This window comes from Plectropomus leopardus, chromosome 15 (assembly GCF_008729295.1).
Source record: "Plectropomus leopardus isolate mb chromosome 15, YSFRI_Pleo_2.0, whole genome shotgun sequence".
Lineage (NCBI taxonomy): Eukaryota > Metazoa > Chordata > Actinopteri > Perciformes > Serranidae > Plectropomus > Plectropomus leopardus.
Genome location: NC_056477.1, coordinates 10252318 through 10269357, shown reverse-complemented (window position 1 = coordinate 10269357; position 17040 = coordinate 10252318). Strand labels below are relative to the sequence as shown.

At 39.7% G+C, this 17040-nt stretch overlaps 1 protein-coding gene across 1 annotated transcript in view; it reads left to right on the top strand.

Moving 5' to 3' along the window:
* Window positions 1–17040, top strand: part of LOC121954630 (protein FAM13A-like) — a 28300-nt gene that overhangs the window by 2656 nt on the left and 8604 nt on the right. Inside the window, exons 3-15 of the mRNA XM_042502264.1 lie at window positions 102–311; window positions 1159–1339; window positions 4371–4542; window positions 5744–5865; window positions 9758–9982; window positions 10186–10306; window positions 10667–10764; window positions 11636–11690; window positions 12764–12838; window positions 14249–14447; window positions 15422–15671; window positions 15879–16011; window positions 16340–16421. Of these exons, the coding sequence (XP_042358198.1) occupies window positions 102–311; window positions 1159–1339; window positions 4371–4542; window positions 5744–5865; window positions 9758–9982; window positions 10186–10306; window positions 10667–10764; window positions 11636–11690; window positions 12764–12838; window positions 14249–14447; window positions 15422–15671; window positions 15879–16011; window positions 16340–16421 (1923 nt within the window). The remainder of the gene's footprint in view (window positions 1–101; window positions 312–1158; window positions 1340–4370; window positions 4543–5743; window positions 5866–9757; window positions 9983–10185; window positions 10307–10666; window positions 10765–11635; window positions 11691–12763; window positions 12839–14248; window positions 14448–15421; window positions 15672–15878; window positions 16012–16339; window positions 16422–17040) is intronic.

Sequence of the window (17040 nt, the reverse complement as noted above, 5' to 3'; positions counted from 1 at the left end):
AGAGTTATGTGCTTTGTCCATGACTGCTTACTTCTTTCTGTCTTTCTCAAAAAACAATACTCAGATGTCACCTGTTGGTGCACTGCTTGTTTGTATCACAGGAATGCACCACAGAGGTCTGTTCCGTCTGTGTGGGTCGGTGGTGCGGACCAGGCAGCTGAAGCAGCGGTGGGACTATGGAGAGAGGGTGGATCTGGAGCTGGAGGGGGATGTCCCCACTGTGGCCTCGCTCCTCAAACTTTTCCTTCGGGAGCTGCCCACCCCCGTAGTTCCCGAACCCCAGCGCAAACAGCTGGTTCTGAGCCTCACAGGTACTAGGAAACGTACTTGGAAGTCATGGCATTGTTTTCACCCACTTTTTCAGAGTATAATTGAAAGTATGATTAAATTAAAGCTGTTATTGATGCTCTTAAGGTTTGAGCAAGGCACTGCTGGGCCAAATCAAAATGTCACTGTACCTCTGGACCCCCCAGAGCTACAGTACAAGCATTCAACTGCTGATACAGGAGAGTGTCAGATTGGAAAAACTGTCAGTCTAGGCCTGTTGTTGACAAAGAACTGCCTGACCGAGGTGTCCATTAGCAAGTGGTTGAATCAGCATCGATATTCTGAAGCCGATCTTACACACCGTACTGTGTTTGGTGAAAAACAAGGGAAGAAAGCACCTAAAGAATAGTGGTGTTGAAGTCATTAAAATAAAATAATGTCATGTCAAAAATAATAATGGAGGTACAAACTAATCTCTGTCATCTTCTGTGAGCAATATCATCTCCTTTAATAGACATAGTGAGGGCTTCAATTATCGGTTAATGAAATGATCATGCTTTGAGTAACCAGTTAATTATTTACACAGTAATATGCAACAACTATTGACAAATGCCCATCCGAAAATATTAGAGATTAAAGGAATGTCTTTAAATTAATTAATTATTGTTTATTCAACGTGTGTGATAGTTATTTATTACTGGATGATTCCGGGCTCTTTTATTATGTTTCTTATATTATTAATGTTTATGTTTAAGGCTGAAAAGTGCTGTGTCCAGTGTGTTTCCATACCAACTAATGTGAACCTGAATACTGTATATTTACAGATACCAGCAACTGATGATTGAAATGCATTTCATTTAATGTTGTTTTGATATTTTTGCTTGTTTATAGAAAATGCAGTTGAGGCAGAGATGAACCGGTCTCTGAGAGAAGACCTTTGCCATCTGTCGAGTGACAACCTCATTATTTTGTCTTACCTCATCCGCTTCCTGTCCAGAGTGGCCACTCACAACCAATCAAATCAAATGCCTGTGGAAAACCTGGCAACCATCTTCGGGCCTTGTATATTTCAGTAAGTTGCTGTTGTTAATGCCACATTGAAATCCTCTCCAGACTTGTACTGGGACACAAGGTTCCTCCAGTCAAACCAGTATAGCCTTGGTACACTGAAATTATGCTTGAACAGACAGTTTTGTGACTGAACAGCTTTAAGAGAGATTGTTGTCCTGTGTATACATTTTAAACTGTGGGTTTTTAAACTTTGAAGAAAGATATAGCTGGAAAGATTTGATAAAAGTATGATCAAAAACAGTCAAGATTTTAAAAAAAGTTCCCTTCATAATTACTGTAAGTGAATACTTATGGTCTTTCTTCAAGCTTGTCTTTGTTAGATCCAGATGTAGAAAAAAGGTTTTGTTTGTCAAGATGTCAACCCACTAAGCGTCTAATCCAATTCACCAGCTTCAATGGGTTTCTTTTACAGCTCAATTTTTCCACATTTGAGCCACTAAGTTGGGGTGGAGTCGAGTTTGTCCCTTTGAGGAAATGGGTGTGGATTGTGGTTGATAACACTGAGCATGACACACAAAAAGACAGATATAACAGGGGTCATCAGGATTTTACCGGTTGCTTCTCCCCTCCTGTTTACAGAGTGCAGCCTCCACTGTAAACAAACACAATCTCTAGGGAGATGCACTTACAATTAGACTTTTATTGATTCAGTTTTTGCCCCAGTGGCACCCATTTAACTGCTTCCCCATCCCTTGATCTTCCACTCTCATCTTTGTTGGCCCTGTTTTCTCTAAACGTTGACGACATTTTAGTGGAATGTGGTGTTAGTCATACCATTAAGTTATCCATATGATGGGAAAATGTCACGTGATTATAGCCAGTGAAAGAAGGGTTGGTTAAGGAGTATGAAGTTGGCAGCAGAGGCTTGGAAAAAGTTGGGGGTGGGTTTGGGTTTTGGTAGCTTCAGAGAGTTGGAGGATATCCTTTGCTTTTTTCTTGTTTTTCAGGCATTAGTTTCCAACTGGTCCAGCCGTGGGTACCAGGTTTCTCCTCAGTCATTAGTTCCAGGTCCACCCATAAACTAAATTACCCCATATTCAATTTTATTTAACAAAAGGTAAACACATGGACTTACAACACAGTGAAATACAGCAGGAAAAGCGAGAATTAAGTGCAATTACTTAAAATGTAAATTTATAGCACTGTAACAAAAAAGTGCATATTACATGGTACAAGACTGGTGACATGAAAATGCTGCAAAGGCACAGCATGTTAATAGGTCAAGAAATACCAAGAGCAGGGCAATAAAATCGTTGCTGTTCTGGAAAAAATAAACATGTTGATGTGAGGCACTTAACCTTTTAAACCAGGAGCAACATCACTTTTCTTGTGCTGCCTTCAGGCACCTTTTTTTCACAAGTATTTAAACCTAAGAACCCTGAGCAAATTGGTGCAAATCTTTTAAAAACATAAAGGAAAAGGCAATAAGCAACTTGGAAAGAAATATTTCACAAATTGCAAGAAGTTGATACAGGGGAAAATGTCTATGAAAAAAAGAAAAACAAGCTAGGGAAAAACAATATTTATTGACAATTATCATAATTACATATTTGAAATTATTTTTTCAGAATTATAACATTTTAAAGCACTTTGTACATGTTCAGGTAAAATTCAGGTAACGGTCTCATACTTGTACTTGCTAAATTCTTGTCAATTTAAAAAAATAAAATCTTTTTTTGGTTCCCACATGTCCTTCCCATGTTTTTGAAAGAATTAAGCCATTTTTTTTAGGTTTTGAAGGGTTAACAAAGTCACATGGTCTGTAGTATAGTAGTAAAGTGTTTTTTTCAAATAAACTTGACACATTCTCGAGTCACTTGCGGTCCATTCAAAATGGACACGAGACCCACTTTTGGACCATGACCCACCAGTTGGGAACCACTGGTATAATGGTTTAAATGAAACAAACTATGATGATGAATCAATAAGGGATACATGCTGTAAAATAATGCCTAGCTAAACAAATCGACTATTTTGCCGAAAATAGCTTCTAAGCAGCATTTAAGTAAATTTTTTGATTCATTCATTTTTGTTAATATTGCTATCAATGTAATATTGAATGACTTGTTATGACAGACATTGTAGCACATGTTCTTGCCATGAAGCATGTGTGACAGCTTCTTTGGCAGTGCCCCTCCCGCCCAGTAACTCGTGCATATTTGTCATCTAAGCCCTTCAACAGCCTGTTGCTCTCATGTGTCTGTTATGTAATCCATGTGTCAGATTTCTCCTGTCCTGTCCTTCCAGTCGACCTGCTGGCCATGTAAACACACATTTATTAATACTCACATGTTTTACATTCTCTTCCTTGGGTGTTTACCCACCATGTATAACCGAATAGCATTTTGCCGAAGTTTTTAGTGTAGAATTTTCAAAAGAACAGTCCAAAAAGTCAATATTTAAAATGTTGAAAAAAATCATAGCACAGAATGTCTCAGAATGCCGTACAATGGCATGCGGTAAAAACGGTAAAAAAGAAGACATCGTTCTAGATACAGATAAAACTTATTGTACAGCATTTAGAAAAAGTTTATGTTGTAAAATTTCAGTCCAAAAAGTCGACCTTTACAATGTTGAAAATTGGCTCACTATAGTAGGGTTAGGGTTAGGAATTCATCATTCTGAGTGTCAAAAAAAGGATGATGTCAACAACACCATGGCTTATTGAAAACAAATGGCAGCTTCCAGGTAAACATGTGGAAACTATTTTGAGGTGGCGCTACCTCCATATTGTAAATGTTTTGACCAGAAACTGTACACATCTCTGAACTGCTGTTGTAATAAAAGTAAAGCTTTACAAGCTTTTACTGCCTGGCTGTTTATTTTGGTCACTGGGAAATTAGTTTTCCAGATCATTAGATTTTGATTCACCGCATGCAGTCAGACCAGTTCATTCCAGTTCACTGCTGTGTATGCCTCTTTCCACAAGATGGAGCCCTTTTCCATTGTGCTGTCAGACTCAACAGAGGGCCATTTTGAATACACACAGCAGAGCGTATGTGACATTGTTCCTCTGTGTCTTCTGTACGCAGCGTTCCTGCAGGACCCAGGATGCTGGAGGAGCAGAGTGTGTGTAACACCCTGCTGCTTCATCTTCTGAGGCATCAGGACATTCTCTTTCCAGTCCCAGCCGAGGACGCAGTGGCCTCCTCGATCGCCTCCTCCTCACCTCCTCCTACTCTCTCTGCTCTTTCACACTTTGAGGTGAACCATGTTTTGTTTTCCTCCCTTTGACAAAAATTGTTAGATCATTCATTGAATTTTATGGTGTGTCTTTTTGCATTTCTGCCAGTCTTTAAACTCAAGCACTATGTACAGGGTAGCAGAAAGAAGTGAAAAAGTCTTGAATTTTACTATCTATATCAATTTATAAAGATTTTAAATATTTTTCCTCCCTGCTCTGATGGTTACATTATTTATAGATATTATTGGTATGCTGTATCCGGCTGTCCAGAGTCTAGCATTGAAACAGTCTTTAGTTTCACAGTAAACCATGGTAACGAACTGAACAGGTAATGTTACCTTTCCAAATTTGAATCATCACAAAACCATGTGTCACTACTACACTTTAAAAGGCTCATTGTAAATACTGTGCAGCATCAGCCAAAGTTAGCAACAGTTTCCCAGACACAGGAGCGTAGGTGGAGTAGGTGCAGCATGCAGCTTGGTTTGGTTTGCTGTTCTCTTGTTTACACAGTGAGTGTGCAGCAGGCAAACCCAGCGATGCTCCATGCATGCTAAAGTCAATGCATATATTATATGGTATTTACATGTGTACGTAGGTTTTTGGCTCTTTTAATATTTTTATGTTTATGCACACAAGTGCATAGTGCTGCTAATTTTATTTGTGGTTTTCAAAATAAAACTTGGTTCAGTGTATGTATCACTGCTTTTACTACTGATAACTGTAATAACTTCGATCACTGTAAATGTGATATTAAATTTTCATACCGCTACCTCTTTACTGGAGTTAATAAACACCTTTAATGGACTGTGCATGCAGGAGGCTGTGTAATCCTTTCGTTTGAGTCAGCGCTATCAGACCTGTAGCAACCACTGTTGCTACTGCCAGATACAGTAGCTAGAGAGGCCTTCCACTTATCTGGTTCCAGGTCTTGCTGAATTATTAATTATGTTACTAAGAGTTAAACGCTTTAACAAAATGTTTTGTATATATCAGTAAATTCATGCTCTTAAAAAATAGTTATAGGCTTTTTGTTTCTAGTGGCTTTTTGTCATTCTTTGACCAGTACGACCAAAACGATATTAAATTGCAAAGTCTCAAATATATTTAGCAGAAACTGTGTAAATGCATATAGATAATGTCCAAAAATGCTTTGTTTTGGTAAGGTTTTGTTATCTATTTATACTAGTGTGTGCATTTACTCTTGTTGTCCTTTGGCAGGTCCAATCCAGCAGCAGTCACTCAGAGCAAAATACTGTGGAGAGGTTGGAGGAAGACACCACTTCAGTCTCAGAGACCAGTGCTTTTAACCAAACAACAAGGATGCAATCTCAGCTCAACAGGTACTTTCACTACCTTTTTTATAGATAGATATTGCCCGTATCCATGCAACTGTTTTATTTCTGCCTGAACCACAGTTAAAGCATCAGCGAGCGTGCACGTGGTATGAATACACACACGTGTCTCTCTTTATATCCTGTCCCAGAGGGGATAATTAGGACCTGACGTTTTCTCCTACAGTTCTCTGTATGCAGCATCGTTTAGTCAGTTGTCAGGTTGATGGTTGTATCATGGGTGATAAGGCTGAGAGGTCACACACAGGGAATTAAGGCCAATCCCTGGAGGTCTTTTGCACTCTGTTCATGCAAGTAAAAAAAAAAACAACTGTGTCTCAAACTACCCCACAGAAACCATGACTCCCAGTATCTGTAGTCAACAGGGAAAAGTGCTGTTGCTTCTACAGCTGACTTTCAGTCTAATACCAAGTTCAAAAATAGCATCAGAGTTTGCCTGCTTGAAGGAGCAGAGAAGTGGAACAATGGCAATTTGGTCCCCCAGTCAGAATCTACACAGTCACTGCCATCTGCTTGCGGGGAACTTTTTCCCACTCAGAACTTGGAGGCTACTGTGCTATTTTCTATTTTTAAATTGTGAATGTGGGTTGCCACAAGGTTTGCAGACATCCAATTACATTTATATATTTTCTATTTTTGTCCATCCCAAGTCAGCATGCGACATGGTATTCACGTGCACTTGCTGGTTAATTTTGTGGCTGCCCCCCATGCGTGTGAGTATCGCTGTGTGGTATCTTAATTTGCCGAGTTCTGCTTATAGCTGTGAAGACACTTTATTTGTTGCCTCTTTAAGCAGACATATGTTTGTGGCTCTGTTTACTTAACGATGAAACAGATCTGTCCTCAGTGGTATTCAGTTCAATAATGCTATTTGAAAACAAGCATTAGGTACGACTAATAAAACCCTTGTGAACTAATGGCGACATTTGATATGAAGGTCACAGAAATATTCAGAGGCATCAGTACAGCAGCCAGATGTCAGACTGACCCAGACTGTAATTTAACTACTCACACGTGTCATTTTGAAGAGGAGTCAACAGTAAATGTAGCTGTACAGGTGGCATGACATGTGCAGTGTGCGTGAGCGGGTCTTTCCCAGCTGACGTGGAAAAGGTTGGTGGTTGTCCAGATCTTTGCAAAGCAGTACATCAACAGACACAACCCCTTTTTATTTATTTCCACAACTCACGTTGATGCTCTTAATCCAGCTGCCCACCTGCCAAATGACTGTTTATGCCCGTTACTTTGACCTCACTGTTTAATAAAACCAGACACCGAGGCAATGTCTCCACATAGCCCAAAGCAAGAAAAGGTTCATCTGTTACAGATATTAAATTCTACACTTTAAAATCAGTCACACTTGCTGAGTGTCAAACCTCAAGTAGACGTTATTTGATGCCAGTTTTTTGTGTTCTCACCACTTTTAAGTGTTTGTTTTTTTAGCACTTGTGGGGCAAACAAATATCAATAATTTTTCATCTCACAGCTTCCCACTCTCATCTGCTTAGCAGGCATAAGATGCTGCATCATTCCAACTGTCTGTCTTTCTAGATCTAATATACTGTCTGAAATCCAAGGCTTTTTCTCTTTCCTTATTAGTCCAAGCCCTGTTTCTCATCTGAGGACATCCTGATTCAATAACTACAGCAAATGCAGGGGTGTGAAAATGTTTGTTGTCGTTATTTATTTATTTATTTATTTTTTATTTCGTACCTTCATGGCAAGAGCAGCAGAACAGGAATCAGATCAAGTATTCACATTTCTCACGGTTCCTTTGTTAAATTTGGCATAAACAAGAGTGGGGCTTTTTTGGGTTATTTCCTTCTGCACATGTCAGACTGGGATTTGTCACTGGGATGTTGCCTGGTATTTTTGCATGCTGTTCCTTTTGGACCTTTGTGCCTTCCTGACGTCACATACCGTATTGATTCTAGTCTTATTATACCTACAAAGGGTTTGTTTTCAAAACAAGCGTCTGTTTTCTGTCTCTCCCCAGCTACACAAGATTTAATTCTGAGATAAAGGACAGAGGATTGTCAGGAGGCTACTTGTTTAATACAGTAAATGTATCTTTCATGCAAGTAATTTCATTTATTCATTAAGTGATCAATTTTTAGGCTGTCTGGATATGTAGGTCAAGAAATGTATGTCAAATAATGGGGTTTGTTGGTTGATACACACGAATAATCTTCTCCCTGTAGTCAATTTTTTTAAATCAGTATTAAGATTTTCATCAGTTTTGACTGTGCAGATCACGTGGCATTTAACTGGTGTGTTTGAGTTTGAGTCTGTGCACTCTTGGAATTATTTGTCAATTTGTGTGAGCTGTCTTGTCTCAGCCTCAGAACCCACTTCCAGCTATATAACACTTTATATTAAGGTGGAATGGTTGACTTGATCCCAAATATGTGCTGGTCTGTTAGGTTTTATATTTGTGTCTGTGAGTATGTGTGCTCATATGTAAGTGTGTGTGTGTGTGTGTGTGTGGGTGAGTGAGCTCTCTGCCTCCGGGTGTCACTCGTGCTGTTGACCATCACCGTCTGTGCTCTTTTCTTTATGTGTTTGGCTTTATTTCATCCCTCCAAAGCAGCGAGCTGTTCATTGTCTCATGTAACTCCGTAAATCACACTGTTGTGAGTTTAGATGTTTCAGCAAAGAATGTTTTCTTGTCTCGTCTGCTTCAGTGACAACAGCCATGGGTCTACAGTCCTTGCCAAGTGAGTGAGATAATGCATGGTGGTCTTGAGCGTAAAATAGAAATGCAGTTGCTTTAGAGCAGGGGTCAGTGATGCATAAACTATTCTTAGTATGCTGCTATCTGCCTATAGAGAAATGTGTGGTTTTAGGAACAGTAATGTGTGCTTTTAGGAACAGTAATGTGTGCAGGTTAACATTGTTTATAATGTACTGTCTGTTTGTGTAGTTATCTATGCAAAGTTTGGTTTATTTTTACCTCGTCTGTTCAAGCTCTGTTGGCATGGAGATTGTTTGAAGAAGGGGAACTTGAAAAAGAAAAGTAATTTATGTTCATACTGCAGGCTTCTTTCCGCTTGGCCCATCCTTAGACAACAGCTTAAGCAGCTAACATTAGTGTCTTGTTGCTGTTGTGCTGACCCGTCTGCTGTAGGTTAAAGCTCCGGAGTCACGCACCGCTTTAAGCAAGTACATGACTGATGGGATGTTTTGGTTAACGTCGCAGCGAATAAGTTGTGCTTGTTTTTGCTGGGAGCAGCTCATTAGAGCTTCATGAGATGTGTCATAGTGTAACATCAGATTAAGCACTGCTGATTCATGACCTGCTGGATGTTACCCGGTGAGGACCTCAGCAGTTTTCTCAGGGATTTATTGTTGGCCATTACAGACATAACCCATCACAATGATATTCAGATTGATACAAAAATCTAGTATCGCAATATTTTGCATGGTAATATTGTATTATTACAGGGATGCCATGTAAAAATGTTCCTTAAGTGACAAAATTTACTGTTCTTAAAAGGTAGTTCATTCCAATATATTGCCATATATGTTATTATAATACACAGCATATCGCAAAACATTTAAAATCGCATTAATACCTTCTGAATAAATGGGCTGCTAAGTATCTGTGACAAAATCCATTTTGTAAGAATTTATGAAATTATTTGAAGAATTGAGAAATTATAGTAAGAGGCCTGTCCGGCTTGTTAATGCCTTATTGCTGATCTCTAAAGCAAGTAACTGATTTATCTACAATTAAGTAAGCCATTGGTTACAATTCAAAGATATACTCTGTAAAGGATGCCTCATCATCAGTAAGCGGTATTTCCTTTTTCTCCACACCTCCTCCTGTGTGCGCAAACCTTCTGTCTGTTTCAGTCTCTCTCTCACTGTGTCTCCACAGTCCTGACACACTGGTGCAGGGTTGTGAAACCAGCTCTGACGTCAGCACTGACATTCAGAAGCTGATTCCAGACCAGGAGGTTCTGGAGGAGAGCGGTACCAGTGCAGGGGCAGGCTGTGTGCTCTCCTGCCCCACTGACCCAGGGCCAGAGCTACAGCCACACCAGAGCAGACCAGCCCACAGCCTGCGGGGAGAGCTGCTGCAGTCGGAGTGTACCACACAAGGGTGAGCACTTCCTCTGCTTCGCTTTCACCTTACATGATTTGATAAGGTGATAGCAGTGTCGCACATGTTCAAACAATTTTGAGAAGAAAGGAAACATTTTTTTCTAAACATTCTCTTCAAAACCTAAACATATTGTCATTTTTTAATTTTGAACACAGAGGAATAACTCCTCTCTTGTTAAATGAGTGTTTCCTTATCAACAGGACCTGTTCTCTGTACAAGATGCCATCATTCACCTCCATATCAAAGCAAAAAGAGAAGGAAGGAGTAAAAGAGGAAGAGAGTAGGACACCATCCTTACCCACCAAAGACGACTTCTCAGTGGTGTGCATTTTTGATCTTCTCCTATTATGTTTTAGCCCTTGTTGTCTTTGTTTTCTTTTCTGTCATATTTTTCCTTTTTTTCTCCCTTTCTCAAACCCATTAATCTGTCTCCAGCTGTCAGCACTCAGCATCTCTAGCTGTGAATTTCACTTAGCGACAAGTGTTTCTGTGATCTTTCTGATTTATCTCCAGATCGATAAAAAAGTGGTAAATTTTTAAAGTACAGTCACACGCTGCCCCCTGCATGTTCTGTAAAGTACACTACAGTACACAATTATATCATCTTTTAACCTAAAAGTAGAGAATCTTTTAGCTCAACATGGAAGTGAAAGGTTAAAGGTATCATGGATTGTTTTTAAGGCTTCCACAGATGCGGGGCAGGAATCATCTATTTCCGACTGCTGTGTAGTGAATGAATCACAGAGCAACACCCAAACACAGACTCTGCACACACAGAGGTAAGAGGACCATTTCTGCATGATTATGCATGAAGGCATTTTGTTGCAGTTGGGTTTTGCTCCTTTGTTTAGCTTTGTACTGGTTTTGCAGAAGTGACCAAATGGTCACTTCTGTTTATTGCTCTCAACAGATAACATCCAAGTGGAATAAAAAAAAAAGCACTCACTTCACACTTTCTAAAATCAGATTTTTGACATTTAGCTTAACGTCAAACATGATTTCAAGTCAAATAGAAGAACAATCAACAACAGGGGCTATGTTAATTATTCTGGAGAAGTCTAAATCGATCAGAGTTAAATTAATCTGATTCCTTAGATGCCCCATGGTTCATCTCAGTTCAGCTCATCTCTCAGCCCTGCAGTCAAATTGAGAAGTAGGTTATCAGAGCAGTGTGCTGCTCACAGTCATGGTTTTGATATGATTCCAGTCCAAATAACACTGCCTTGCCACAGGGGCTCATGCGCAGCGGACCAACTAGCTAGATTAGGTCGTCCCTTGCATGGTGGCACGCTGACTTTTTGTTTGTGCTGCCTCTACAGAGCCACAGGACAGGTCTCTTAAATTATGCCTTATTAGTGTCAGACATGAAAAAGCCATAACCTTAACAGCAGTGCCAGATGACTCTGTGGCCCCAAAGCTACAGAATGTGCTGGGCAGTCCTGCCTGTAAGCAGACTTGATAGAATATTAATATTATGAACACAGACAGAGCACAATATGTATTTAAGTCACATGGACTGTGAACTGTGGGAAGAAACCGTGTTGGTTTTTTGTTTGTTTGTTGTTATTGTTTTTTTTGTTGTTTTTTTTTAACCAATTTTAACGTTATTTTGTTGTGTTTGCCTGTTGCTGACAGAATTTTCTTTTTCAGGATGCTGCACTTCATTGAGTCTAAGACAGAAGATAAAACCACAGAGTCTGAGAAGGTAAACAGGTCTTTTTGAAGCATACGTCTTTCCGTATGCTCCCATTTAAACTCATTCATTCTGTGATGCCAAGGTCTGAGAGTTTGTAGCCTTAGGCTTGCAAGCTAGCAAAATAAAATGCACTAATGCACATAAAAGCCACCACTGAGAGAGCCTTAAAGTCTAGACAGATCACCTACGATTATAGATTAAAAAAACAAAGTTGATATGAATGCTTTGTTAAATAACTCAGACCAAGGAAAAGGGGACAGTGTACATCCATTGTTTTGCTGGTCTTTTTTTTTTATCCGATCATTATCAAGATGAGCAGCAAAGTTCAAAAGTTTAAAATACAAGTACCAATAGGAACAGATAACATCATAAAAATCATACCAAAACACAGCAACGGACACAAAGCTCACTGGAATTAGAGGCCAATAAAGATCATTGCAAATATTTGCACTTGTTTAAAAAAAACCAAACAAAACAAAAACATTTTTCTGTAAGAACTAATTTTAAAGTTGGGGCTGCATGTTATGCAAATTCTACCTTTATAAGATGATTGCACTTGACCATATTAATTTTAATGATATTTTGGTTCATTGAACAACCCTATTTAAAGTACTTTTGAAAATGTTTTCAAGTTTAGTTTGCTTTGCATTTTCCTTGACACCAGGACTCTCATACAACAGGTTGAATGAATTTACCCATTTTTAAAGTACTTTTTTTTGGCAGTAAATAACAACATACAATTAGGATGCCTTTTTTAGTTTTGAACGTCACACAGCTGGGTGATGATAACAATTAGGGTAACTGCTATTAAACCTGGACCCACAATTTCCTTCAATAGAGTTAAACTTGAAAAAATATTTCAGTCTGTCTTGATTTTTGTTAAATAAACTCGTTTAAACTGACATTGAAAAGATAAGTGCGTCTGTTGAAGAGTTAATAAAAAGGAAGGAAATGAATTATCTATTATATATGTATCAGTGTAACCTTCATTTTTACATTGACATGTGGGTGTGTGTGCCCACTGGTGTGTGTCAGTAAGTGGGCTTCAGGAATGAGACTTCTTTTATCGTCTGTTCCTTCAGGGGAGAGGAGGAGGAGGATGTAGTGGTTCTCCTGACAGACACAATGATTGCAGAGGCAGGGCCAACAGCTATGACGTGAGTTTTCTTTTCCCTTGCTCTTTTTAGATACACAAATTAACACTTTTTTTTTGGATGAGGGTGTCTGTGACAACAAGGTTGCTTACACCTCCAGTGATGGTGTGTATCAGTGTGTGTGTGTGTGTGTTAATGCGCGCACCTGCATGTGTATTGCTAGGTATGAGCTTGCTTGCCTGTGGGTGTTTTTGCTTCAGTAATAACAGCCTCACTCCTTCCCCTCCCCTCCATCCTTCCACCTCTTCTGCGTGACGCACAGAGCTGTGTTTTTTGTTTTTTTTTTATGAATGAACAGCTGAGGAGGGTGAAAAAGGAAATGCCAAGCCCTTTTCTGCTGCTGTTGATGATGATACTGAGAATGATGTCAGAGCGCCTAAATGAACCAAAAAAAGCCCTGAATGAATCTGCATCTTTATTTTTTCCTCTCTGCACCATCAGAATTCATCGCATATACACCCACTTAAAAACACACACTCATCCAGAGGCGGCCAGTTACGTGACTCCCAGCAGCTCCATCAAATAGACTCCTTAGCTTGGTCTGACAACGTTGCCATGGAAACGCCTCGTCATATACAGTACCTCTCTCCTCCGTGGCGCACACACCCACCCACCCACACCACACGCACTGAGATGAGCGGTATTCCCGCTGCCCCCTCCCTTTTTTCATGCATGATGAATAATCCATGTGGAGGCAGTTCAGCAGCAGAAGTGCCGGGAATGCCGGTCTGAAGGGAAACCATGTGGATTTAGGGATTGTCTTTGGGGGCTTGCAATACACTCACACACCCACAAACATGCGGAGCAGCTGATCTGGAAATCACAGTGATACTGCTAATGGAATTACAGCGTGTTGCTCATCAGGGATCCCACCTTGTTTGCTGATGCACAATAGGAATCTTACTTACTGGCTGACAAAACTCAGTGGGATTCTTGTCTTGCTGGTTGAATGCCTGGCTGGCGAGCTGCAGCAGAGCAAAGTCTGTTTAATGAAGATACGCACTGCCTCACATGTGCTGCTTGTAATGACCATTTCTGTCTGCTTTTATTACTGACTGTGAGCCTCCGACAATCAAAGATTTATTTTTCGAGAAGTTTGTTCCGTGCACTACAGCCACCCGCAACGGCAGCCTGCTCACAGAGCTATATTTACTGTGTTGTGACTCATTCCTTTCTCAGGAGGACAACCACTCGTCTCACCTCATCCTGCAACTCTCTGCTTGACCACGCTCCAGAACCAGAGTATTTATTTTCGTGGGAGAGAATAAAATGTTTTTACACGACTTCTCAAGATTTCTGAGCAGCATGTGAAACGCTGAAGACTCCCTCCGAGAAATCTACGACAGAGCTTTCTGACTTCTCTCCTCGCTGCCTGTCTGAATCCCTGAAGTCATGTTCTGCTTCTGTTTCCAGAGCCCCTCCCTCAAGCTACAAGCCCTCGAGGCTGACTTGGGACCCTCGCCGACAGACCCCCAAGTTCAGGATAACCTCCCTGCCCAGCAACAGCCTCTTTGTGCTGAAGAGCACAGCCTGTGTGTGACCCACAAGCTGCTTCTCCACCCTCCGTCGCCTCCACCAGCTCATCAGGATCAGGTCGACTCGTCACAGTGCGGTAAGACCATGACAATTAAGTGCAAATATACTAATTTCTGAACTTCCATTGTTAAGTATTTATTAGATGTTGTAAAAGCACATTGCTGTTAATTTAATTGACTATCAACATATAATTAGCACCTGACAGTACTGTACTTTCAGTATGGAGGGTCTCATTAAGAATCAAACCCATAATCCTGTCAATGCAAGAGCCACACTTCATGTATACTGTATAAGTGCCATTGTTTAGAGCACATAAGTCTTCATCTTTTTTCATTCAGAGCATCCTTCCACTGAAGCTGCTGTAATTCGTTAAATAAATGCACGTTAAATAAATGCCAATAAGTCTTTGCAGCAAGCCATATGAGTGTCATCATTTCCCTGAGCTGGGTGTGTCTTTTCTTGATAAATTAAGTAACAGTGCACTGATATGAGATGCTGTTACAGTTGCATCACTTCTCAGCCATTTGTTACGTGATGAATTGGTTCATATATACATATATATATATATATATATATATATATATATATATATATATATATATATATATATATATATATATATATGTGTGTGTATATATATATGTGATATCTAGAAACAAATGTAGATTTTTTTGCATCTTTTTTCTTCTTTCCATGTCTTTCTTATGAGGCTAAACAAGAAATTAGTGTGTTTACAGAGATTATAACAGCTAAAAATGATGAAAACTGTAATTTTACTTTATTTGTTAAAGATAGGATATACATAGTGAGTATCTTGAATAGAAAATGGCTTTTTGTACATCCTTCTTTTTGTCTCCCTCTTTCTCTCTCTCTCTTCCTTACTCCTTGTTTTCTTCCTGCTTCTTTCCTCTACCCTTTCTCTACCTCCCTCACATCTGTTTTTGTCCATCTAATCTCCTACAATAACAATGACATTTTTAATCTCAAATGAGAAATCATCACAATTATGTGAGATTTAAGTTGATATTTTGTCCCTTTTATCTCTTCAAGTAAACATTCCTTCCCATCAATCATCCGACTCCAGTCCTGTCTTCTCCATTGCCACTCTTTCTGAGGGGATTTCATCAAATGACACCCTGCCGAGCCCACCTGGCCTTAACACCAGCCCACTGCTCTCCCGTTTTACGACGAGCGACTGCCCCGTTCCCTCGCCACGCTGTCCCAGCCTCAGTCACAGCCTGCGCTACAACCTGGACCCTGATACAGCCCCTTCTCCACCGTGCTCACAGCCCATACGCATGTAAGACAACAGCTTCCTCAGTCACTTTATTTAGGAATACTGACTCATAGATGGGATGGTCTTAAAGTGGCTTGAAAATATCACAGTGCTAATTCCAGACAGATGCAGAGTGGAGGATTTTTTTTTAGTGGCTGCCAAAATAGCTGATAAAAAAAATGCACATTATCAGTTCTTCTATGGAGGAACCATGTGTGTTTTTCTCTCCAGGGCTCGCAGCAGTGTCCATGCAGACCCAGATGAGGGCTCCGTATCCATCTCTGTGCTCAACAGACACATTCACACCCTGAGGAAAAGGATCAGGCGTTTTGAGGAGCGTTTTGAACAGGAAAAGCACTACAAGGTGAGGGAGGAATTCAGCGCTACTTGGTCAGCTGGGAGGGATTTTTCTTTTTTCTTGTATTTCTGTGTGTGTGCATTTCTGGTCGGGTGTGAATTAGTGATATTGAAGTTCTAAAATGATTCTGCGAATACTTACTACAAACATTATATTAGAGCCAGGTATTCCCTCTACTGGTACTGTGGAAAATTACATTATGGTGAACAGCAGTCATTGGTGAAGTGGTTAAGGACTACTGTAGTACTAAACGTTAAAATTAGAACTGACCCAGACCTGGAAGAGGAGACAAGGTCACTAGTGATGTAAGTATTGTTGTTGTTGTTTTTTTCAGCCAGCTCATAATGACAAGACGGCTCATCCAGAGGTGGCCAGACTGATGAAGGAGCTCATCAGAAGTCGCAAGCAGCTTAAAGGTCAGTTTCATAACCATAAACACACACTCAAACACTTGAAATAATGACCGCAGTGGTTGAAGACCTATTCAGATCTTTGCTTGAGTAAAAGTACAAATGCAAAAGACTTTTGTTTAAAATCCTACTACAGTTAATGTACATAAGTATTATCAGCTAAATGTACTTAAACCATCAAAAGTAAAAATACTCATTCTGCTGTACATGGCCCCTTTGACCAACATATTATAATATATGAAATTGCTAATTATAAATAAAGATGCATCAATGCATAAGTATCATTTTTCTGCTGTAGCTATTCATAACAATTTTAGGTACAGCTAAATGATTTGGGTAGAAAAGAAGAAACACTCAGAGAGTTTTACCTCAAATGGGCCTAAAACATGAATGGAAACATCATGGTTTGATTGGAACTGCTAATAACTCGGACATCTGCAATGTGATAACTGCACATTTCTTTTTTGGCAAGGAGCCACAAGCTAGAAATGTCTGAAAGCACTGGTTTAAGTTTTATAAATGCATTGTATTTTATAAGATTATAATGTGGTTTTAATTTAAAATCTTAATCTGAAAAGCAACTACAGCTGTCAAAGTTGACAAGGCAAGTACTTGTTCAGAAGTA